We start from the raw sequence: 25,347 nt of genomic DNA on the forward strand, positions 1-25,347 counted from the left end.
TACATAAGACAGGAGGCAATTAGAACAATTGATGCAACTGTCCATAGATAGCTCCATCAGAATACTCCACTCTTTGAACCTGAATTTAAGTTGCTGTTGCTGTTCTTTTAAAGTACATTTCCAGTGGCTTGAATCTAGTGTTCCTTGGGGAACAAGGGCAGATTTCTACAACAACTCAGCAGGAAGTAAACCAATTTTTCAGTGTTCTGAGTAATGACTGCAAAAGCATGTAGGTGAATAATAAGGAAGTGGCAGTTATCTTTAATTGCATTTTTACATTGGCATTTAAGTGAGGCCTATGTACATTTATTTGGGTATGCTGGCAGCTCATGGTCAGTTGGATCTCCCCACCCCCTACTTAGGCATGAGTCCCACTGAGCTCAGCAGGACTTACTTCACTTCTGAGTAAACATTCTGTAAGGCTGTAAGTAAAAGGAGGACACCTGGAGATATTGGACTATGTTTCCATCATCTCTCTTCATTGGCTATGCTGACTATGGCTGATGGGAACTGCAGTTCAACAACATCTTGATGGCCACACATTTTCCTACTCTTCATATAAATAAATATAAGAAATTAGGTTACATTCTATTTATTTTCTGTTCTATTTTGTATCAACTTGCACTTACCCTACCACATGCATCCTTACACACCACACACACACACAACTATCCCAACCCATTTCTATCTAAAGGCTTGCACAAAGTTCCTGTTTGGTTAACATGATAGGGAAAGGAACTGTCACAAAAGGGACATTTGGCTCCAAAATGGATCAGTGCATGGTTCAAAAAACAAGGACAAAATAAAATAGAGCTGTGTTGGGTCCAGTTAATATATTCTCTTATCCACAATGTTTTGAAGCTGGGGGACAAACAAAAAGCCTGCCAGACACTTTTCTGGAAGAAAGAAGTCATCTCAATTCTCAGCCAAGCTTCCAGCTGTTGGATCTGGGAGTGAGTTCAGAGAAGTAGCTGCCATGGTGAACTGCAGCACCTCACACTGGTCTGCCTTGGGTGTGCAAATCCTCTGCCTCTCCCTGTGACTTTGGGATCCTTGATGGTATACCTGTACATTGGTAGTCTGCAAAGGAAAAGACATACATCAGTATGAAAAAGAAGACAGATGAGACTTCAAAATGTGTTGAAAATTATTTACTAATCTAATGCATTTCAAATTTTGCCATTCTTCAGTCCCATCTTGTCTGGGCAGTTCTGGGCTTTCTTAGCTGAAAAATAAATGACAGACAGACAGACAGACAGACAGGAATTAACTGTTGCCTCATAGTCACAGGCAGATGGCAGAGAAGCCCAACAGGAACTTATTTCCACAGCTTCCTAAGAACTGGCAAAGGCCTCCCTCATGATCCCAAAAGGACATAGAAAAGGAGGAAGGAATAGTGGGTGGCACATTCTGCTCCTGAGTCAGCATTAGTTGCCCAAATAGCAGCAGGGAGCACTATTCCTTGAAACTCTCCCAGTTCTCCGGATGGGTAGGCAGGCTAACCTAAAAATTAGAAATGTTACTTTTTTGAATGTAGTTCCCCTCATCAGCAAAAAAAAAAAAAAAAAAAAAAGTACATTGCCAAACTTTGAAGGACCCCTCCCCGCCCTTCCACAGTTGTTGGAACAACTTTGATGAAGCTCTAGTAGTCCCAGGGAACACATCTTCCCCCTTTCAGCAAAGAACTGATAGAAATCCCAAGGATATGTAATAATGCCATTTTGCTTACCAACTTTTGGTGTCTCCTCTAGTACTAGTGACTTCAGAGGCACATAATTATATATTCTGTGTGTGTGTGTGTGTGTGATTTTCCTGATGTATATTCTCATTTCCACTTTGCCTTCAACATGTGTGCTAGTTGTATGCATACTGAAGGAAATTTGAGGAGAAAGAAAGAAATGAAGAGAGGAAAATGGCTACTTACCTACCCACATGCACATCACATGTAGATTGATGTGTGCTCTGTGGCCAACTTTCAACACCCACTGCTTCAGATGTTCTCTGAATTTCTTCATCAATGAGGTTAGGATGGTATGAGAATTCCTTTACCACTGCTTGAAATATACTGGTTTGGATAAAAGGGAAGGCCAGATTCAAAGCTATTTGAAGAAGCAAATCAACTCTGCCTAATCTGGAAAAAGTAGGGATGTTAGAGATTTGCAGGCAAACAGGAGTAAAGAAATCAACCTCATCTTCAAGTATGCTTCCATAGCTAACCAAATAACCAACTCTCCAACCAGTATTATGCTGTTACTGCCTCCTCTGCTAATGTCTTCTTCCTTCTCTGCCCATAACCCTTCCCCTTCTAGTCCCACTCTTCTTCCCCAGCTGTTTTTTTTAATTCTACCTGTTTGCCTTTCATGAAAATTCCTGCTACCTCATTATATAGAAATCAAACTAATTGGACAATACCATGATCTAAATGGCTTGGGCCCAGGGTACTTGGAGGACCGCCTCTCCCCATACAGTCCGCCCTGCACTCTCAGGTCGGGTGGGAAACATCTTTTGAGAGTTCCAGATGCTCGATTTAGTTCATCTCGGAGGGCATTTTCAGTTTCGGCCCTTCAGCTCTGGAACTCTCTCCCCCATGAACTCCGTACAGTCACCACCCTTGATGGTTTTAAGAAGAACCTGAAGACCTTTTTATTTCGCCAGGCTTTTCCCCCATGAGCCTGTTGTCATCTTTTCTCCCCTGGCAATGTAATTGGCAGATTCCATCTATCCAGCCATTTGTATGGGGTTGTTTTGTAGGGTTTTAATTGTTTTTAATTGTTAATTGTTGTATTTTTATGATATGATGTATGTTTTACTTGCTGTTGTACACCGCTGTGATCCCTGGAATAGCGGTATAGAAATAAATTAAATTATTATTATTAATTATTATCTATCATATAATCACCACAATTGTTCATCATTTCTGTTGGTCTGACAGTGAACTAGATGCTAAGCAGAATTCTCCTTGTGCAAAGCTCTTCAGTCTGCATTAGATGGAAAAGGCAGGGAAGTGGGAGAACTGCTGTGTTTTACAATGCATTTTGGGAGGAAGTCAGGTGGAAGAGTAAATGAGATGAGGAGAGAATGATAAAGAAAAGGCTTTTTAAAAAAAACAAAAATGGTCCAGAATATATTCCATCATTATATGTCTTCAATAAGCTGTAATACAGAGAGAGGAATAGTTCCAGGCATAGAATATGGCCTCTTGAAGACATGTAATGATAGTAATGTGACCCATTTAATGATGATCCTGCTTGTAACCATTACAAGACAACACTGCATGAGCTAGGATTTGAGAAAAGGCTTGCAGAAAGTCCTCCTCTCCCAGGAGAAGAGGACAAAGATTTCAAGGAAATGAGAAAGAATTCCCAGACAACAGAGAAGAAGGTAAAAAGAATAGTGTTGATAGTTAATACCAGATACATTTATTAATTGCTCATTTTTAAAAAGATTATTCCTGCATGTTTATTCTCAGCACCTGCCGCTGCCTCTTCTATTCCTTTGCATTGTAATTAGCACTCTCTAGGCAACTGAAACTGAGGAAGGAAAAGAGTTGTTTTGCTCCTGGACAGTACTCATTACAGCAATTTATCTGAGAAATCCACACTCTCACTATGAAGTCCCTGATGCAATAGGAAGGGTAAAACACAGGCTCTTTCCAAATATGCCCCCCCCCCAAAAAAAAAAAATCCCTAGGAGCAGGTGATAGAAGAAAGGCCTCTCTGTCACAGTCAGGCCTGGGAAACCTGCAGCCATCCATATATTCTTGGACTGCAAATCCCAGCGTTCCCCATCATGGGCTATGTTAGTCTCCTAGGGTTTATTTATTTTATTGCTTGAAAACATTTACAGTATATCCCACTATACAACTCAATATCATATGGCAGCACACAATAAAATTAATGTAACTCATTTAAAACCATTTAAAACAGACAAAATATATACTAAACCAATTGACAGGACAGTTTTAAGACAGTCTGACTATACTGGGAAGGTTGCATTATTATTACACCTGTCCTAAAGAGTTGCTGCTAATTAGAATAGATGATCCTGGAGTATGACACATTTGCTGTTTACTCCCTCGTTTACCTAATATACTACGTTTCCCTAAAATATGGCTTGCTACAAGCCTCTTTGTTGTCTTTGTTGTCCTGAACAAAACCAGGTAAAATCACCAAATGTTTTTTAAATGGCTGCCCCATATAGTATATATTAAAATGATTGCACCAAGGTGCAAGTCACATGAGTTGCCACAGCCAGGTTGGAAACTTTCAGAATGGTCTCAATTGTCCAGTCACCTTAGGGTAGGCAGGCGCAATAAGGGACATCTACACACTTAATGCTTACCCGTTTGTGGCATAGGTGAATTAGGGTTACCATCTGAAATATGAGACAGGACTCTTGGCAGAGCTTTTTAATGATTGTGAAGAGGAAAGAATGGGCAAAGCCACCTCTGAATAATTATTGCCTAAGAAAACCCTGTGAAATTCAGGGGGTCTCCTTAAATCTACAGGTAAAGCCATCAACCAGTCCAGAATTCTTGATTACTGGGAAATGTCATTCATCCTTTGTTACCTGGCCAGATAATCCTGGGGCTAGTTTTAGGGTAGAAATGAGGTTTCTAAATCTAACTTCTACAAACACAACCAAGCCCACATACACACCCACATACACACCTGCACTCTGTGTATGTTCTGTGTCACCCTAGGATCTCCTAGTCTGAACCAAAGTCTTCTCCTCACATAAGTAATTATAACATCACTGCAAACTCCTAAAACTCCACTATCTTATTTCCATATTTCCATTTTGGTTAGCTCTGAATGCTGTTTCTATGTAAATTGCTATCTTGTGTGTGTGGATTGCACTCTGTATATTTTCTAAATAAATAACACCTTCTTAATTCACCTAAAACCTGGAGCCCTCTCAGTTGGTACTGGTATACACTGGTGCAAACTGTCCAAAGGTTATGCAAGCCTCTCACAAAAGAAAATTTCCCCAACATTTGAAGTATCACTGCCAGTTGGTGGGGACCAACCAGCCCCCCCCCCCATCTTTGGTAATAAAATGGCAACTTTAATTCACCTGCACCCAAAAAGGTAAAGCTTAAATGTATACATGACAAAGCCAGAGCAGGCCTGAACAGATTAAATTGGGGGTGTCCTGTCTCACTCTAAGTTTAGAAATTTAAATATGTAGAGATCTCTGGTTGGCAACTAACCTAGGGGTTAGTAATCTCAGAGACATGACAATATATGACATAACAGATTTGCTCAGCTCAGACAAATGTCCTTTGGAGAATTCTACCTTTGGCTAAATTGTGGCGCCTCCATTAAAAATAAAATAGACTAGATATGTTATAAAGTGAATTTTCCTTCAGATACAGGTTTTGCTAAAATTCTGAGCAGACACCAAATGTCAATGGGAATTGAGGCCCATTCTAGGCACATCTGGAGTAGATTGTATAAAACCAATATTCTCCCACTAGCTCTGTAGCAAACTACAAGATTTAGCATATAAATGACAGTGAACAAAACATAACCATTGGCATTTTTGCATGTCAGCACCTACTGCCATTTTGGATGTTTTTGAGCACTCTTTATGTGTGTGTGTTTTTTAAAAAAAGATATAGGCCTGTTACAGACAGCCAAAATAAGGCTGCTTCGAGTCACTTTGAAGGTATGGTATTTCAATGATATATGCGTCCTAAGAGTCCAAAGGCCGCACCAAAGCCATGCTCCAGTCCTAAGGACTGGAGTGCAGCTTTGGTGAAGCTTCCAGACCCGTAGGGCTCATGCATCATTGAAATACCATACCTCCAAAGTGACTCGAAGCAGCTTTATTTTGGCTGTCTGTAACAGGCCATAGAGAGACAAACTACATGTGTTAAGTATCTTTGCTTAAAAAAAACCAGTGGCTAGGTGGCAGCATTGTTACAGTTTCTGATAGTTGTACTGCTGGCTTTTCCCCTTCAACTTGTTTCATTGTTGTAACACTGTGTCAGGCTTCTCCAGGGGCCAAACAATGCCCCCCCTGAGCCAGTTGGTGTATGTCATGTTTCTACTTAAAATATAAGACCAAAGTCCATTCCCATGAAAGCAACACAATGTGTTATTGCCTCCAGCCATCTTAAGTGATACATCTCCTCTACATATTGGAAGAGAGCAAAGTTACCCTTGGTGCCTTTGTATCTAAATGAGGTCACCTCTCCAGCAAATAGGGGCACGGCACCCCAAGACTAAAAAGAGATAGAGGGAGTTATAGTTAAGAAATGGTTCAGCAAATATTATTAATGGTCAGTACAGTATATGGTATAGCCAGCCCCACCATTAGGCAGATCACTCACCTTAAATGAGAGATTTTGAATTTCTCTTTGGGAAAGGCTGCATTCGTGTGACCAGAACCCTGAAGCAGATTCCAATATAGGAACCCCTTCTTGCACATGTGTGATCTATTTTTATGAGTAGTGGCACAGAACTGAATAAATACATGATCAAATAATAAATAAAATACAACATATGAAAAACAGTAACAACTCAAAATCTTGCATGTGTGAGCCTGTTTTCCATTCTGCAATTTCAGCGAGACTAACTGCTGATCCCATTTTTACTCAGTTATTCAAGTAATGCACAAAAAGTTGATGACAGCGGAAACATTAGGAGATTCAGGAAGTGACTGTGGAAAGAAGGGAAGCAAACTACCTCTTTCTCCCTTCAGCACTGGGCCTACTAGATTGTGAGGGGCCTGAAGCAACTGCACCATTTATAATCTGATGCTACTAATGGGGCAACAAATTGTTACTTCTTCACTTAGTTATTACTGTATATTTACAGGTAGGGGGAGACACCTGTGAGATTTCTGCCATATAAGTGAAAATAACTGGACTAACATTGGGTATTATATAGTCTGACCTGGGTAGTATCATGTGCTGCTCTAGCTGAGAAAACAGGCTTTTCCTAAGCATCTCTTTCTAAATTCTTTGAGTGAAGAACCTGGTTATGTAACTCATGGATTAAGGAAACAACTGACATGCATATGCTTTCTCTGTCTTGCTGACTAATATTTTTATCCAACACAGCTAAATAAGCACAAAAATAAGGAACTGAGATCTCTCCTCTCGCGGCCTGTCTGGAGTCAGTAATGGGCTGGATGAGGGAAAACCGACTCAAGCTGAATCCAGAGAAAACGGAGGTACTAGTAATAGGTTCTCCTGGTCCAGGAATGGCGGTGATTCCACCTGTCCTGAACGGGGTCACGCTCCCTGTGAAGGACTCCGTGCGCAGTCTGGGGGTGCTTCTTGATTCGTCGCTTCACCTGACGGCTCAGGTGAATGCGACGGTCAAGAGCACCTGTTATCAGCTTCGGCTGATTCGCCAGCTGCGCCCATACCTGGCCCAGAGGGACCTAGAAACTGTCGTACACGCTCTGGTAACTTCGAGACTGGATTTCTGCAACGCACTCTACATGGGGCAACCCTTATACCAAACTCGGAAGCTTCAAATGGTGCAGAACATGGCGGCCCGGCTGGTCACTGGTGCTCCCAGGACCAGCCACATAACACCGGTTTTAAGAGGTCTCCATTGGCTGCCCATCCGTTTCCGAGCTCAATATAAGGCGTTGGTAATCACCTATAAAGCCCTAAATGGCTTGGGCCCAGGATACCTAAAGGACCGCCTCTCCCCGTACATTCCGCCTCGCACCCTCAGAACGTCTGGGCAGCAGCTACTGAAGGTGCCTGGGGCTAGGTTAGCCTCCACTTCGCGGAGGACGTTTTCCATAGCTGCCCCAGCCCTTTGGAATGCGCTGCCCATAGAGCTCCGCTCGTCTACCACCCTGGCCCAATTTAGGAAGGACTTGAAAACCTTCCTGTTCCAACAGGCATTCCCCGAATAGATCTCCTGCGGGCCTCCCTCCTCTTTCGTGGCCAAGAGGCTGGGCCAAGGGGCTTTTTACTGTTGGGTTGAGTTTTTGTAACTCTGTATGTGTATTTTTATTGTATTTTTATTGAATTGTATTTTGAATTGTCTGTTTTTATGCTGTAAGCCGCCCTGATCGAAGGAAGGGCGGCATATAAATAAAATTTTTATTATTATTATTATTTATCTTGCTATTGTACCATGTTCTGCAGGTCTTAGCACTGAAATTGGGGGAGGTACCCTAAGTTGTTCTGTCACACATGGTAAGCCAAGTGTGTTAGAATCTTCCTAATACCACAATTCCATGTGTGTCTACTTATACATAAACCCCACTGTGTTTGGTGGTGCTTACTACCAGCCAAGTCAATTTCCATACTTACATAGAAGTAAATACCACTGAATTCAGTCAGGCTTACATCTCAATAAATAAGGATAGGACTTCATTGCACCTCATTTATGATGCATAAACTTAAAGATATTAGACATTAATGAAAGGAAGCTGTAGATTTTTGCACTGATTATTTTAATGAGCATAAAATGAAAGATCACAACTAAAAAGGATTCAGTGAAAAATTATAAATCATGGTTAAGAATGAAATTAGTTCAAAAGCACACACATGCACACCCATTAACATAGTAAAAGGGAAAACGTAATCAAAGTGATTTGTAGATTTCCCAGAGACTTCAACAGTACAGTTTTCAAAAGTAAATTGGCTTTTTCCTCACCCTAAAAACACCAGCAGCCGCTGATATTATATGACTGTACTGCTGCTATCTGTGTGAAGCCAAAATTGATAGGCATGCTTAGCTCAACTAAAATATTTACACTGTCTCTTTCTCAAACCTAATTACTGTTTCTATCTGCATCACCTTAAAAAAGAACATCTACTGACTGGACACTGGGAGTTGAAACAACTGTGAACATAAAGCTCAAGCCACTCCCTCTTTTTTTCTATCTTTTCCTATAATGCTTTGGCTGACTTTTCCACATATAGGAAGTCATAACATTTCCTGCTACATGTCTTCAAGTCAACACTGACTTATGGCAACCATATCATTGAATTTTCTTCACAACATTTATACAGAAGGGGGTTTGCCATTGTGTTCCTCTGAGGCAGTGTGTGTGTGACATGTACAAGCTAGTGGGTTTCCATGGCTGAGCAGGGATGCAAACCCTACTCCCATAGAGACCCAATCCAACAATTAAACTACTACCCCACACTGGTTCAAATATATGCTTGCTTCAAATATATACAGTGCCTGCCATTACACTGGAGTGGTCAGCTTATTTTTGTCTAGCAATGGCAGTTTGAAACAGAGGTGTAAATTCTTGCTTACTTCATTCTCCACATTTTTTTTCTCCTTGTCTGTGTGAGAGAAAAACCAAGATATATTCTGGCAACCCAAGACAGTTTTTACATTTGCAAGAACAAATTTTAGCATAAATTGCAAAACTGCATACATTGCTTCAAAGCTGCTGCCTTGCTGCATGAAGTTTGAAACATTAGAAGCATCCAATTGGCCATCTAAAACTTTTTGATAAAACAGCCATTCCTTTTATGCCTGCTTTATGTGTGTGCACCCACATACTTTACTTCTCAAAAGGAAAATACTGCATTGTATTGCAGATGATCTTTTGCAAGAATTGCAGGACACCCCCCCCCCCCCAAAAAAAACACCACCTTATTGGCTTTCTTGTTTGGATGGGAACTGGAGTTTGAACTTATCTCTTCCCCAATCAGGGAACCAAAGTAGACAATATGCTAAATGTGTGCATGCATTTAACTTATATCATTTTTCTGATTTATCTAGCAGCTGGGGCAGATGGGTAGGGGTGGAGCAATACTGGGACCAGTTTTACGTAAGAAGGCTGATATTTTCACTCCAAACTCTCCTCACATAATCCTGCCCTCATTAAAAAACAATGGTCCACTGAAGCTGTTATTTCCCCTGGGAGGAAAGACTTGCATTGGCCCTGAATTAAGCTAGTTGTTGTGTGCCTTCAAGTTGTTTCTAATTCATGGTAATCCTAAACTGAACCTATCACAGACTTTTTTTTTTTTTTTTTTTTTTTTTGGTGAAGATTTGTTCAGAGAGATTTGCTTTTGCCTTCCTCTGAGGCTAAGAGTGTGTGACTTGCTTAAGGTCATCCAGTGAGTTTCCATACTGAGTGGAGATTTGAACCCTGGTCTCCAGAGTTCTGGTCCAACACTCAATCACTACACCACACTGGCTGTAACGTATTAAGGTACATTTTTCTTAACACTGGTGCTTACATGGAAGATCAGGTGCATTATGTCCAGTCTCTCTCAGCAGAGTGTGCTCTCCCCCATCCACATGGTTGATGGGAACAACTGTGCAATCTCCTGGGAATATGCGGCAGCTGGGTATGTTCACTGAGCTTGCATATAAGGAATAAGGGCTCCACCAGCCACACAATCAGCCCATGAGTTTTGTTATGAGCTGTGGTTGGGTTCACATGTGAAAAAAGTTCAGGACAGTGATGGCATATATTATCTTAAATCCAGCTACATGCCAGCAGCAAAGCATTGCAGGGGTGGGGTGCAAACACAACAGTTTGTTTACAATCCTTTCTCAGGAAGAGATCCAAGACATTGATTTCAGCAGATCAGCCTTTTTTTACAAATCCAGTGGTGGTGAAAGGAACACACAGCAGACGCCCATGTCCCATTGGGTTGTATGATACCACAGTTCTTCTCATGACTCATCTGTGGCTCTCCTTTATCCCAAAATCTTGAAAAAAGACAAGAGAATAAGTGTTTTCAAAATACAGCCATCAGTGGTCTCCCCCTTCTCCTTGCCATGTTGTCCTCATACTCAGCCTTGAGGCCAAGATGTTAATGTAGGGATGGGCCAAATGTGGTCCCTAAGACTGTGTTTGTGTAACTTGATCCTTGCAGACTCCCTGGATCACCCTTCTTCTGACCAGAGAGAGAGAGAATCAATTAAGTCAGCTTTAATTTATGCAGATCCTATGATTGAGAGATCTCCCAGACACCTTGTCATCAACAGCCCTGCCCAGATCCTACAAACTAAGGTCTGTAGCTCCCTTACTTCAATTTATCCACCTGCACTATAATCCTCCTCTTCTCCTACTGCCTTCCACTTTAACAAAGAATAAATTTACTTGTCCTGAAAGCCTGTAAGAGGGGAAATTCATTTTATGGCCCCCTTTCCACTGCTGAAATTTAACATTATTTAAAAACAGTTTTTCAAGATGAGAAGTGGACTACTGGCCACTTCTAGTTTTCAGTTTGTTATCATTTTAAAGCAGTCCATGTGTCCCCTGAAGGTCGCAGGGGCAGAAAAGGGGACCCTGGACCTGCCACATTTGCCCTCCCCTTGATGGAACTAACTATTTTAAAAGGTCTGACACACTTGACTACATCTGGAGGTGACAGCTAAGGATAACAAAGAATTAGGTCTCTTTCATGCTACACAATTACAGTTCTTTGATTCCACTTTAACCGACAAGGCTGCATCCCATAGAATTCTGGGGTTTGTAGTCTGAGCAACTAGAGCTCTTTTGTAGACATCCTAAACACCATGTGAAAGTATAAATATTAAGATTCCACAGGATGGAGCCATCGCAGTTAAAATGGATCAAAGTTCTATAACTGCAACATTTAAGGGATGCTAATAGGACTTATGAGACTTATAAAAATAGTAAAATATATATTTTAAAATGGGCAACTATTAGAATGAAGGAAAAAGCTGAATTGCTTTGTTGTTGCTTTGTCGAGGACACAGTAGCTACAGGCCAGAGGTGGTGTCATGCAACAAGTATCGGGAGAGCCATTTTCCCCCAGGTCTCATTGCAGTTTCCACCATGTGCAATAATCTCCTAAACTACATCCTTTCACCTATTCTGCTTTAACCTTATTTAAAATAAGGATAAATAAGTATTGGTAGAGATTTTAACAGTACAGTCAGCCTTCCATATCCATAGATTCAACCATTCATGGCTTGAAGATGTTCCAACTTTTTCCGAAAAAGCAAAACTTGATTTTGTCATTTTATATAAAGAACACGATTTTACTATACCGTTGTATATAATGGGGTTTGAGCATCCATGGATTTTTGTATCCATGAGGCATCATGCAAACAAACCACAGTGGCCAAGTGCCCACTGTGTAATGAAATCATTTATGGATTTAAGGGGTGAAACAGTCAGGCAAAATAAAGTGATTTCCAGCCAATTGGAAGTCAAGGCATTTAGACAACGCATGCCTTTAAAGTGGCTGGAAACTGGACTGAAACTGCACTCCAGGACTAAAAATCAGAACAAAAAGATAGTTCAGCTCAAGGTGGAAAATATGCATCTTCGTGCCTGCATATAAATGCCCCGACATGAGTGCGGGGCTGCAGCAAAGCAAAGAAATGAAAGTATGACAACTCAAATGAATGTATTTACAATATACACAAAGTCCAACAGGGGGCATGGGGTGAAGGAGAGCATGTATGAGTTGCATGACTGTGCTTTGCCAATGTGTCACTAGCACACTGATGCCCTGTACTGGAGTATCAAACATGACTGTGTGGCTGATCAAAGGGGTGGTCATGCAATGGGCTGACATCTGGGTGGGCTTGGTAGGTACTTGGAGGTTGCAAGTGGTATGTTTTGTGCAACAGTGTGCATGTATGGTGGGGAGGCAACAAAATACCCACTACCCAGTGGCACAGCTTAACATTGTGCTGTGCAGTTGAGCTGTGCATATTCAGCCCACTTTGGGAGTGAGCCATGTGGACAGTAGAGGTTTGACCCGCTTTTGGAAAAAGCAGGATTCAGATGCTTTTTCTTGTCTGTCTGCTCCAGCCCTAAATAAATTACAAATGGATCACATTTCCTGAAGACATTCAGGAACAGAAGTGATATGGGAAATTGGAAGTGATATTAAACTTCCCCACAAATGCAATGCTGAGTGTGCTGTTGTCCCTTAGCAAGAATGAGGTATGCAGTTCCTCCCAGCCTTTACAGTGCACAGGGATTGTCCCAACAATCATCCCCTGCAAAAAGCATGGGTAGAAGACTGGCAATGTGTCAGAAAGTGAGTGTGGCAGCTATGTTGCCAAGATGCCCAAAATGCCTCAGTTGGGAGAGGACCAGCCCAGCAAGCTCCCTGCAATTCTCTCAGCATCATCCAGTCTAGCAGAGACAAGAACCATTCGACCAGAACATTTGCTTCAGCTAGAATAAGGAGGCTAAAAATGTTGACTCTTGGTAATACAACTATCTGATATACAAGATATATATATATATATATATATATATATATATATGAATGAGATATGTTGTATGCCCATTTATACATTTCCCTCTTCAAACCACATCAGAGCTATCCCAGAAATTATATAATTCTAGGGATCACTTGAATTCAGCAGAAACATTCCTTGTAACCCTAGCTTTAAAGTGATGTTGTATATGCACCACTTTGCTTGTCTTTCAAATCAACTAAGCTATTAAATTCAAATTCAATTGCTTTTGACCAAAGGTCATTGCACAGCACAACAATATAACAATACATATAACAATATAAGCTGTTAAAGTGGTCAATTAGGACTCTTCAGTGAGGACTCTTTCAGGCAATCCAATTCCACCCTGTCTCCTCTGATTTCCTGTTCTCCCACAATTCCCTAGGAATCCTTCTTACCTTGGGGAAAGATCAGGGATAGCAGGGATGTAGCCAGGATTTTGGGAGGCGGGGGGGTCAAGACTAAGTGCCACCATTTTGAGAGGCTAAGAGCCCCCCCAGACACAAAAAGAGGGTCGAGTGTTTACCCTCGACACCTCAATGGCACCACTTTAACTTCCGTTATGGCTTCATGCTATGGAATCTTGGGATCTGTAGTTTTGAGGACCTGTTGAGTCATCTGTCAGGTGCCACAACAAACTACAAATCCCAGCATTTCACAACATGGAGCCAAGGGCAGTTAAAGTGGCATCAAACTGAATTATTTTTTCAGTGCAGATGCAAACTGAGTCCTTCCTCTGAAGGTGTTTACATCAGATAAATTCAGCTCGATAAAGCAAAGTGCAGCTGCTCACACAATGAGCGGCAGCCACTCTGTTCATGCTCAGAGACACTCTGCTCATGCTTTGAGACACTGCATTCCAACTTCTGAGCTGAGCTAAGAACCCAGGCTGCATCCACACAACATTTCATTCCCACTTCCAAGAGGGATTTTTAATTCCAAGACATATATATATATACACACACACACACACACACACACAATTTTTAATTCCAAGACGCATCTATCTATCTATCTATCTATCTATCATAATTTTAAATTCCAAGCCATTATACCTTCCTTTCTTTTTATGAAAAACAAACCCCTTTAAGAGAATCCTATTTTGGGAGAAAGGCAGGGTATAAAATCAATCAATAAAAAATTATAGCGCAATAGTCCATCAGTGCATGGCTTGCATTATAAGACTTTATACCTTTATACATTTAAAAACAATTAAAATCACAGTAGGCTTAGAGTGCTATAGAATCATGGAATCATAGAGTTGGAAGAGACCCCAAGGGCCATCCAGTCCAACCCCATTCTGCCATGCAGGAACTCCCAGTCAAAGCATCCTCAACAAATTATGTAATGGAGGTGTCCATCTACATTGTAGAAAGATATACTATAGATTAATGCTATGGAAAATCACCACCTTGAGTCCGTATATTGGGAGAAAGGCGGGATATAAGAAAATAACAACAACAACAACATCTGGGTATTGTAGTTTTGTGGGACATTTAGCATTCTTTGTCAGAGAGCTCTGGTGGCACAACATACTACAAATCCCAGGATTTTCCATAGCATTAAAGTAGTGTCGAACTGGATTATTTCTGCAGTGTGCAGCCTTATTAGACTGCAGTTCCCAGCAGTCTGTGGTGCTGCTGGATGATGAGGCCTGCAGTCTAGCATTGCCTGGAGCAGGGCCATAGGACTCAACAGCCCCGATTCATCATCTTAGATTGATTCCATATATTAATTAATTAATCATAAAATCATAGAGTCGGAAGAGACCCCAAGAAGGGCCATCCAGTCCAACCCCATTCTGCCATGCAGGAACTCTCCGTCAAAGCATCCCCATTGACATGCTAAAAAGGGGCCAGCTAACTGTATTTTATTCTATTTGTCTTTTAAAAAAGAGAAAAAACAAGGCTGGAAGGAAGCCTCTTGCCTTTTTGCATCACAGACCCTCCTCTTTTTTGTTGTTACAAAAATCCAGAAATGACTGTTTTTGAAAACATGAGTCCATTCTCAGGAGAAATGTCCAGAGTAGAGTCTGAGTCTCCTTTCTCTGGATTTCCAAAACCCCAAACTGACCCTGAGAACATCTGGTCTGACCCCCAACTCAAGGAAACTTGGAAATCCTGAAGGTTTAGATCAATTACTGAATTACTGAATTATACAAGGAATAGTGGTCTCAGGGTTTTGCTGAAGCTCAGTGTACAGAAGCACAACATTATTTTGAAAATATTGTGTATTAAATTACCTTCAGTCTATGTCTATGAGATGCATATGAGACATACATTGATCCCATCTCCCATTATATCCCATTAGACATACTGTATATAAATATACCAAACTCTGAAAAACTCCAAAATCCAAAATACATCTAGTCCTCAGCATTTTGGGTAAGGGATATTATTATTATTATTATTATTATTATTATTATTATTATTCTATATTGTATATGGATATAACTGCTGAAAGGAAAGTTAAAAGTCACCTTTTCTTTTTTATATTTCCCTTTAGAAGCTTCCTTCCTTCCTTTTTCTTTCTTCCTTTCTCCCCTTCCTCTTCCTCCCTTTCTTTTCCTTCTTTTCTTCAGTTCTCCCTCCCTCCCTCCCTCCCTCCCTCCCTATCATTCTTCCTTCCTTTTTCCCTTCCTTTCCTTCTTCTTCCTAAGAGACTTTTATTCTGGCAAAAGCACAAGGGAGGAGGGGGGAGGAGGCGGAGGAGTGGAAGCTGGACTCAGATGGAAACGAAAGAGAAAGAAATCACAAGGACCCCCTCCCTCCCCCACCTCTCTCTCTCTCTCTCTCTCTCTCTCTCTCTCTCTCTCTCTCTCTGAGCTTGCATTGCAACTTTTGTTTTGTCTTCCCCCTTTTCCCTCTCCGAGTTCTCCGTGGTTTTGATGGAGGGGAGGAGGGGGGAGGAAGGAGCTTGAAGGCCCCCAGGGCCTGAAGAGGGGGGTCCGGACCCCCCAACCCCCCCCTTCCCTACGTCACTGGGGATAGGAAAGTGGAATAAGTGGTGGAGGGCAGAAATATGAGGTTGTGGTCTTACGTCTTCCATGATCCCCAGCTGCAATTAATGGCTGAGAGGAGGACCCATAGACCTGTCAAAGACTTACAGCTAGGTATTGGGAGGGTTGAAGAGCCTCAAAATTGCCAGCTGCAACTGCTTGTTGACAACTTAATTATTATTTTATTGAACTTTACTTAAAGGTTTCATAAATAGACTGAATGGGGTTACATATGAGAGGCATCATCATTTGTATCACTTCTTGATTAACCAGGCAATTAAATAAAAAGTAATGAAAGTTCATGTAAAAAAACAACAGAGAATCAGCATAAAAATGGATAGACTGGGGGAGAGAGAAGAAGTTTTTAGCCTTTTCGATTAAAAAAAACCCTCTAAGCCACTAAAGACTTGATCTTCACTTGCCAAGCCTCCTTTGAAAAGGTAATAAAACTGATAAACTTTTAGCCCATTATGAAGCTAAAGAATATCAAGGGGGAAAGTCCAAAGAGCTGCAATTAATAATGAGGTGCTTAATGATCTCACGAACTCTTACAAAAGATTATATCAATTAGTTAACTTTGATTTAATTAGTATTATGATCTTTTTGTAGTTAGAAAAGTGTCAAATGTACAAGAGAATGAAAAAAGAGTCCAAGGGTTAATAAAAACTGAATAAAACCCTGGCCATATTTGGGGTTCCAGTGGGATTTTATTAAAATGTTTGTGGACTAACCTTTTAAATAACCATTCCTTCACTCTCCCTCCCCCTCCCAAGAAATGCTATATTATGGTCTGGAAACAGTGAAGGTTGTTCTGGGCATTCTCTTGGTATGCTACCCTAGGAATGAGGGAACAGAAACAAGAGTACCACTTCTCCGCTTCACTGTTCTCATTGCTGTCTGCACACAGAAAGCAATGGTTTGCAAATAACAGTCTGACATATAGGGTAAAGTTTAACCAAGATATACAAATCTTGATTTTCCAGCATTTGAAAATTTCAAGGAAAGATGTAAAAGAATGCAAGACATCTCTTTCACCATGCTCTTGGTCTTCCCTCTTGAAATATTTCCAATAGAGAAAGTAGGGAACTGGAGCAAAGATGTAAGACATCTCCATCTAGTATCAGGTCATTGGTTATGCCCAGTATGCAGCTATTCCTCCTATTTCTCTTTCCATTGCCCACATTTTCAGAGGGCTCTTCTTCCCCTTTCCCAACCAGGGTTGCCAATCAATTGCCCACAGAAAACCAGCAAGCAGCAGGGCAGTGCATCTCAGGCTCAGGCTCACCACCAGTTAATAGGCAGACTGCCTCTGATACTGGGAGGTGATAAATAGCTATCCTGACTGTATTTTCACTGTTTGGATTTTCTTTTTTGGCTATTATTTTTACTCATTTCATTATTATTAATGAAAATAATTTTGTTGTGTAGAGAAAGGGGGTGTTTAAAATCATCCGCTGCAGGCGTCAAATGGATTAGGTACACCACTGTCCCTGCTTAAACTGCATATCCCAGGATTCTATAGGTAGTTAACATGGCAGTTAAAGTGGAATCATTGTGCCACAATGGTGTAGTATGAAAGGGCCCATGATGTTAAACATATATGTAACCTAGGTCTTCTATCCCAGGGTCTCTCTCTTTAAAAGTACAGCATCTTCCAGCAATACAAGCAGGTTAAACCCTTTTATTACTGCAGTATTATTTTGGCAAGCTTTTAAAGGCTGACTGACTGCTCAAGGTGATTGGGGCTTGCAACATTTTTGTTTACAGTATTTGTTAGTTTTAATAGTTACATTTTAAACTGGTTTTAATTTATAATAAATAAATAAATAAAATTTTAATTTCTATCCCGCTTTTTGCCAGGCAATCAAAGCGGCGTACAACAGGTTAAAATACATCCATGTATACATAATACTCCCCTTAAAACAAGATTAAACAATGTAAGATTAAAAGCTACATATTAAAACCGACTAAGTTAAATAAAAGTCATCATGGGCAGAGTTCACTGGATGGGAAGTCTTATTTGTGGCTGAGCATTTTATTCCAGGAAGGCTTGCCGGAAGAGATCCGTCTTAATGGCCTTTTTAAAGCTCTCTAGATTGGTAATTTGGCGGATCTCATCCGGCAGGCCATTCCATAAATTGGGAGCGGCTGCAGAGAATGTCCTCTGGGAGGTCGCCGTCAACCTGGTCTTTAAGGGCTGTAATAAATTCCTCCCAGAGGACCTGAGTGTACGGGGCAGATTATATGGAAGCAGGCGATCCCTTAGATAGGTTGGGTCCAAGCCATATAAGGCTTTAAAGGTGATAACCAACACCTTGTACTGTGCCCGGAAACTGATAGGCAGCCAGTGGAGTGACTTCAATATTGGTGTTATATGGTCACTCCTTGCTGTTCCTGTGACCAACCTGGCTGCCATATTCTGTACCAACTGGAGTTTCCGGACAAGGGTAGTCCCATGTAGAGCGCATTGCAAAAATCAAGTCTTGAGGTTACCAGTGCGTGTACTACAGTTTCGAGGTCACCCTGTTCCAGGAAAGGGTGCAGCTGGCGTATCAGCTAAAGCTGATAGCAGGCACTCTTGGATAATGTAATGATATTTTTTGCTTTTGTATTTAGTATATATTTTAAAATCTATAATTATTTTAAGTGCAGTAATCTGCCTTGAGTCCCAAACTGGGGGGAAAGGCAGGTTATAAATAAATATCATCATCCATTGTGCCATCCATTACTACATGTGAACAGCCTGCCTTTTCTGCGATTTCAAGATCCACAGATAGGAAGCCTTTTGATGTGTTAAGGCTGCCAGAGGTAACCAGAGCCATCTCCTTTTCAACAGATAATTTTCTAGCCTGCCTCTTAAACCCTTCAGGTGAGAGGAGCTCTTGGGCCTTACTAAACTACAAGTTGCACAATTCCACAGGAGGCAGCTGTAGCAGTTAAAGTGGAATAGTTGTGCTATAGCAGTGTGGTGTGATATTATCTTTAGTCACCACCACTGACCATCTGAGAATGTGGTAAACTGAAACCACCCAGGTACTGTCTACTTTTCTGAGTATACTCTTCTAAGAGTTTTAGTGCTAGATAATACCTCCTTTCTTTTTCTCCCTCTCTACCTTCTTTGCCTCCCTTTCTTATAAGTAAGGTTTTGTTTTACTTCTCTCCAAGCTCCGAGATTTTGGAATGGGCTTGTGACAAACTAAAGGCAGAGTCTTCCCCATCTCAATTGTTTGAATTACACTCCAGACTTTTAAAGTTAAAGAGAAGTACAGATGGAAGGGCAAGCTCGGGCTTGACAACACAAGGCTGGCTGACATTCACACTCCAGAGCAAATCTGCCATACATCATAGGAAGTGCTCTTGCAGTTGAGTTAGGCTGAGTAGGACTAGCATTGCATGGTGACAGTTGCCATAAGGCAGAAGAAGTATTGCTGGCAGCTTGCCCTACAGGGATGGCATTAGAATAGCTGCTATTCTCTGTCTGCAGTATTTCTGCTCAGCCAACATTACTGCATACTAGACAATTCTCCTGACATTACCCAGGTTGTGGATGATGATTTTATCTTGATAATTGTTTATCGCTTTAAAATATAGTAGGAAAGATGAACTCAAAGATGTATTTCAAATTACAATGCAGAAGGTATTATTTTAAAAATTGAATTAACCTTCCAACTACAGTATAGAGAAACTATGGGGCTAAACATACTGGCATTATACACGGGGGTGAGGGCGGCATGGGGTCATGCCATATGCATACAGGCCACCCCCATGCCACCCCCACACTGGCATCATGCCGCACACCCAACCACATGGTGGGGGCATCACGGCGCTCCCTTGCTGCAACATTTAAACATGCTGTGCCAAAGGAGTGCTGAAAAGCCGCGGTGGCAGGTGCAAGAGCAGCATTTTGCCATTCCTTTTAGCACTGACAGATCAGGGCCATGGCTTGTAGTTGCTGCGGCCTCAATCCAGAGCTGAAAGGGGTAGCAGCAGGCCGCTCCAAAGGGGCGGTCTATTTAGCCCTATACATGTAATTAAGGCATAGGGCACAATGGCCAGGACTGATCCCATCAAAAAATGACGTACAGAAGGCAGCAGTCTAAGCTGTGTGAAAGCATTCACAGATAGTCACCAGATAAGTGCTTGTTTGGGAAATACTTGAAGATGTTGGTGGACTGGGCACAAAGCTTCACTATGTTCTTCAGCTTGGTCTCATTAGATTGCACACCAAATTTGATGACTCTGCTCAAGCATGTTGATTTGTGTACCATGGCAGGCAGGAAGGTAAACATTTCAAATCAGATTATAAGCAGGGGGCATTTATAACAAATGAACTGACTATTGCCTAGTCAGAAGCAATATACAGCTAATCACATGTGGCTTATCTTTGGAAGATATTTGGTTACCAAAAGAGCAGTTGCCATAAGTAATCAGAGTAAATGCTGGTGGCAAAACTTATCCCAAACTGTTGTTGTTGTTACTACTATTGTTACTGTTGTTGTTGCATGCCTTCAAGTCATTGCTGATTTATGGCAACCCTATTATGGGATTTTCTTGGCAAGATTCATTTAGAGGATGTTTGCCATTGCCTTCCCCTGAGGCTGAGAGCATGTGACTTGCACGAGGTCATCCAGTGATTTCATGGCCAAGCTGGAAATTAAACTCTGGTCTCCTGAGTCACAGTCCAACACTCAAACCGCTGCACTATGCTGATTCTCAACTGTACAGAACATGAATAATACTTGGCCCTTTACAGACCACCCATAAGGGTGGTCTGCCGGCACCCGTGTTTGCTGCATGAGGGAACCGCAGCAAACTGCGCGATTCCCCCGCACAGCAAGAAGAACCCACAAAAAGCGGGTTCTTCTTGCAGCGCCATTGTGACATTCGCAAGGTGCCAATGGTGCCCTTGCGGCATCATAAGGGCACTGAGACGTGCAGACACTAGGCGTCCATCACGTTAAAATGGCGGCACCCATTTGTATAGGGCACTGCCATTTTGACACCCTCATTACGTGCAAGGGGCAAGGCGCATCAGGAAGCGCCACCCCTCGTGCGTAATGACGGCGCCCAATAGGGCCCATCTGGAACGCGCCACTTGTTATTTTCTTAAATGTATTGAGATAATAAACAGACTTCCCTTGGCTAAGTTATAAATAAATGAAGAAAGGGAACAGCAAATTATTCTTCATTGAGGAACTTGTCAGGGACATCCCCTCTCTGTTCTTTTGTATACATTGACTATCAAACCATTACCTGTGTAATGATAGCAACCTATTTCACTCTTCATTATCATTCTTTGAACTTTCCAAGACTTCACCTTTCATCTTGTCTTAATGGATTATATTTTCATTTTGGGGTGGCTCCTGCACCACTGAATATTTGTCCTTTGCTGTTGTGCTAGCAGAGAGCTTCCCTTCTAATTGCCAGTGTTTGTAGTCTGGGGATGAAATTTACATCTAAAAATCTGCTTTGCTATAGCCGTAAAGCTTTATTATTCCACTGTATTGAAAACTGGATATTTTATGGCGATGTCTCAAAGGTTACCTCCACCAGTATAAAGCATAATAGACAGTGGCATCAGGCTGATGTCACTCGATGTGGGGAGGGGGGGGGTCAAACTTCCTTGCCCCCTCCCAGCCAGACTACTGCAGCCTCCCCGCAAAGGCTTTCAGGGTCTATCATGGCTGCTGCCCTCCCCCAGAGACCTTCAAGGTCTGCCATACCCCCTGCACCCCCTAGTAACGCCACTGAAAATGTCCAATGTGAAACTGTCAAGTTCAACTTTTTTAAAGTATTACAAAAAAAGTGTACTCACGTGGTTGATACAAGCAGATTGCCTTCTTTCCATTTCCACTTTCCTTCCCTTTCTATGTCAGTCATACCCAACCAGTGTGTCACATTGTTGAGCTTATCCCTCAGAAATTCCTGGGGGGAAATAAATAAATCTTCAAATACAGTCCCCCCAAACTTGTTAGTAAATCCCACTAAATTCACTTATGATTAAAGATGCTTAGGATTGTAATGTGTAGTGAGTTGGCCCTCTGCCAGTAGGCAGATGGGTTTTGGTGTTCTTGTTAAGCTCAGGGCCAAACATTAACAGCTATCCAGTGGCAAGAAAGGGTTCATTTGAATTGTTGACCTTGTTGGATACCTTTGCATTCACTTTGCCGTTTTAGGCTTGGAAATGTAATGAAGGCAGAAAACGGACTGGGTGAGTGAATTTTTCTCTTGCTAACTTCTTGTGTGGTGGTGGTGGTGGTGACGACGACGACGACGACGACAATACCACCTTCACTCTTCCTTTATAAGTTCCATCTTCCAGTGCTGGCCTCAGAGGCCTGAGATTTCAATTTCTTGGAAATGAGTCACATATAGATAACCCCTGACTCCATTCTGTGTTTTAACATAGGTGAGAAAGAGAGCTTACTCCTTGATTTCCATTTTGTTAATTACATTCCTTGATTACATTTCTTGCTTAAAGTAAAAGACTTTCTGATTAAAAACAACCCAGTGTTCCTGTTGATTGAATTTCCTCAGCTATTTGCTTCTTTGTGTATGTTACTTTAGAGTCTTTAAGCCTTTATTAGTCTTTACTTGTATGCTCCCTCTTTCTATTTCCCACACTTTCACCTTGCCGCTTTTTGACCTCTCTTTTTTACAGTCCTGCTTTCTCAGACTTCCTCTCACTCTGCATTCCTTTCTCCCCTTTCTCTCCAAAGGCAATCAGAAGTGTCCATGAAAACAGACTGTAGGTTTGTAAGTCCACAAAAGTTTATGAAAGTTTGCAAAGTAAGCTTTTTATTTGTAGTTCCACTCTAATTTGAAGATGGGTTCTTAGAATCATAGAATAACAAAGTTGGAAGAGACCACAAAGGCCATCTAGTCCAACTCCCTGCCATGCAGGAAATCTAAATCAAAGCATCCCCGACAGATGGCCATCCAGCCTCTGTTTAAAGACCTCCAAGGAAGGAGACTCCACTACACTCCAAGGGAGTGTCTTCCACTGTCGAACAGCCCTTACTGTCAGGAAGTTTTTCCTAATGTTGAGGTGGAATCTCTTTTACTGGAGCTTGCATCCATTGTTACAGGTCCTAGTCTCTGGAGCAGCAGAAAATAAGCTTGCTCCCTCCTCAATAGAACACCTCTCCAAATACTTAAACAGGGCTATCATATCACCCGTTAACCTTCTCTTCTCCAGGCTAAACTTCCCCAGCTCCCTAAGTCGTTCCTCATAGGGCATGGTTTCCAGACCCTTCACCATTTTAGTCGCCCTCCTTTGGACGCTGATGTTTGAAAGTAATAAACATCGGCTTTTGATGGAATTAGATAAATTGTTAACTGAAGTTAAAAGAAAAGTGGTAGCAGTGCTTATGCCGCTTAAGTGGCTGCCTTGTTGCAGACATGACTGGCTCCATTCCCTCACTCACCTCCATGTCTCTTCCTTGATGTTCTCTCCTCCTTATTAATCTTCTTCAATCTGGGATGCCTGGGAATGTTGGGGAAATCCTCTGGAGCTCCTCTGCTTCCCCTCCACTTCAGGGACACTTCTATCAGGTGATTTAATATTTTTCTCCCAATCTAGCCCCCGCAACAGGCAACCATCTATCAGAGTGACTTCAAAGAGATGGTCTACAAATGCCATGCCACCAGAAGTCAGAAATAAACTTTGATTTTTACTCACTTTTGCTAATGAAGACCAATCTGCCAGGCAATGAACCTTACTCTTGTGACACTTGTACAGTTCTCATAGCTGTCGGGAGGAGATGAGTCACACTTGTGCATTTTGAGTTGTTTGTTTGTTTGCTTCTGCTGAGTGATAGTCTAGGTAGAATTTGTTTTGGGCCCAGTTCTACCATTGGCTGGGAATGTTGGACTCAGCAAAAGGGATGGAATGTCTTTGTACTGTGTACCATTTGCTGCATCATTTACCACCAATAAAGCTTATGCTATAGTAATAACATGTGGCAGTGTTCTGCATTGAAATGATGCCTGGAACTACACCCAGTTCTGGCATAAGACACCACTGTTAGGTACACTTAGTAGACGTTTATATGAATGATATGCTCCTAAATGCAACTGAATGACACTACAGAAATACATCAATTCATTTTAAAGTTTAAAATTTATTTTGCATAGCTATATACTGCCTAATAAAGAAAAGTCTCTTCTTTAAATATAACTGATGTAAATATGAAATCTAAAACACCAGATAACCAGAATATAAACAACAGCAGATAATGATATAGAAATAAATGATCTAAAATATGCTAGAATTTTTTCCAACATGAACACACCTGGATTTTTTAAAAGGGTATTCGCTTGCTAGGTAGCCAGTGTGGTGTAGTGGTTTGAGCATTGAACTACAACTCTGGAGACCAGGATTTGAATCCCTGCTCAGCCATGGAAAACCACCGAGGACCTTGGACAGGTCACACTCTCTCAACCTCAGAGGAAGGCAAGGGCAACACCCCTCTGAACAAATCTTGCCAAGCAAACCAAGAGTGTTGTTGTTGTGTGCCTTCAAGTCATTTCCAACTTATGGTGACCCTAAGGTGAACCTATCATGGAGTTTTCTGTGGCTGGGAGGGTGTAACTCACTCAAATCACCCAATGAGTTTCCATGGCTGAATGAAGAATCCTAGTCCTGCGCTCAAGCCACTATACCATGCTGGGTCTCTACAGCATCTTTAGAAATAATGCACTTTAAGTGCTGTACCTTTATCCTATGACTGTGCACTTCAAGTTTTAAGTACCAAGTAGAATTGGTATACATGGAAGAAGGTAATCCTTCATGAAATCTGAAAGCAGCACCACCATCTTACACATACCCCACAAGCATTTATGGCTTTGAAGTTTAACATCAGCATTTACTACTGAGCCTGGAAAAAAGCAGAAGCCAGTGGAACCATCAAATTACTGGCATACAAATACCATATTTTCCAGTCTCAGTTAACAATACAGTATTGCTGCCCTATTTTGGATCAGTTGATATTCCTGGACTGCTTTTAAGGGCAGCCCCAGATACAACAAATTCTATTAATCCAAACATAACATAGCAAATATTTAACACAATCTATGTGTATTGCATTAATACCTTTGAATGCCAAAGAGGAAATATTGCAAAGCAATGCTGATCTGAACTCCCCCCCCCTTCACAGATCCATTTGC

At 41.5% G+C, this 25,347-nt stretch overlaps 1 protein-coding gene across 3 annotated transcripts in view; it reads right to left on the reverse strand.

Annotated features, from left to right (window-relative positions):
• Positions 1 to 256: 256 nt before the first annotated feature.
• LOC149321998 (low affinity immunoglobulin epsilon Fc receptor-like) overlaps positions 257 to 25,347 on the reverse strand; it is a 55,086-nt gene continuing 29,995 nt past the window's right edge. Inside the window, exons 8-10 of one of the 3 annotated variants that reach the window (XM_089506183.1) lie at positions 21,995 to 22,104; positions 1,929 to 2,131; positions 257 to 1,080 (exon numbers count right to left, since the gene is read on the reverse strand). In XM_089506183.1, the coding sequence (XP_089362309.1) occupies positions 995 to 1,080; positions 1,929 to 2,131; positions 21,995 to 22,104 (399 nt within the window). In that variant the 3' untranslated portion in view covers positions 257 to 994. Of the gene's footprint in view, positions 1,081 to 1,924; positions 2,132 to 8,411; positions 10,662 to 21,994; positions 22,105 to 25,347 lie in introns of those variants that run through there. The other 2 variants (XM_089506113.1, XM_089506254.1) reach the window with 2 other exon arrangements.

This window comes from Sceloporus occidentalis, unplaced genomic scaffold (assembly GCF_023333645.1).
Source record: "Sceloporus occidentalis isolate IW3139 unplaced genomic scaffold, rSceOcc1.0.p SCAF_1, whole genome shotgun sequence".
Classification (NCBI taxonomy): Eukaryota; Metazoa; Chordata; class Lepidosauria; order Squamata; family Phrynosomatidae; genus Sceloporus; species Sceloporus occidentalis.